Below are 400 nucleotides of genomic sequence, written 5' to 3'. Positions count from 1 at the left end.
CCCCCCCCCCCCACGACGACCCCCCCTTGTCCCCGCAGGGAGTTCGCCAAGGAGCGGGAGCGGGTGGAGAACCGCCGCGCCTTCCTCAAGCTGCGGCGCCAGCAGCAGATCGAGCGGGAGCTCAACGGCTACATGGAGTGGATCTCCAAAGCGGGTGAGCGCCGTGACCCCCCCCCCCCCAAAAAAAAAAAAGAAGGGCCCCCCCCCCCCCCCCAAAAAACCCCCCCCCCCGCACCCTCCCCCCGAGCCCCCTCCCCGCTTCTCTCTCAGAAGAAGTCATCCTGGCGGAGGACGAGACCGAGGGCGACCCCCGGCACCCCTTCGATGGTAAGTGGCTGCCCCGCCGTGGGCCGGGCGGGGGGCTTGGAGTGGGAGGGGGGGGGGGGTCCCGGCCCCCCCC

At 72.2% G+C, this 400-nt stretch overlaps 1 protein-coding gene across 1 annotated transcript in view; it reads left to right on the top strand.

Annotated features, from left to right (window-relative positions):
- LOC118158909 (voltage-dependent P/Q-type calcium channel subunit alpha-1A-like) overlaps positions 1-368 on the top strand; it is a gene marked incomplete at both ends in the record, with an annotated part of 2,116 nt that extends 1,748 nt beyond the window's left edge. The window contains 2 exons of the mRNA XM_035313580.1: positions 39-154; positions 271-368. Coding sequence (XP_035169471.1) covers positions 39-154; positions 271-368 — 214 coding nt within the window. The remainder of the gene's footprint in view (positions 1-38; positions 155-270) is intronic.
- Between the last annotated feature and the right edge of the window lie 32 nt (positions 369-400).

The sequence above is a fragment of the Oxyura jamaicensis genome, unplaced genomic scaffold (genome assembly GCF_011077185.1).
Source record: "Oxyura jamaicensis isolate SHBP4307 breed ruddy duck unplaced genomic scaffold, BPBGC_Ojam_1.0 oxyUn_random_OJ61135, whole genome shotgun sequence".
Lineage (NCBI taxonomy): Eukaryota > Metazoa > Chordata > Aves > Anseriformes > Anatidae > Oxyura > Oxyura jamaicensis.
The sequence above is the reverse complement of the archived record's forward strand: the minus strand, read 5'-3'. Positions and strand labels throughout refer to the sequence as shown.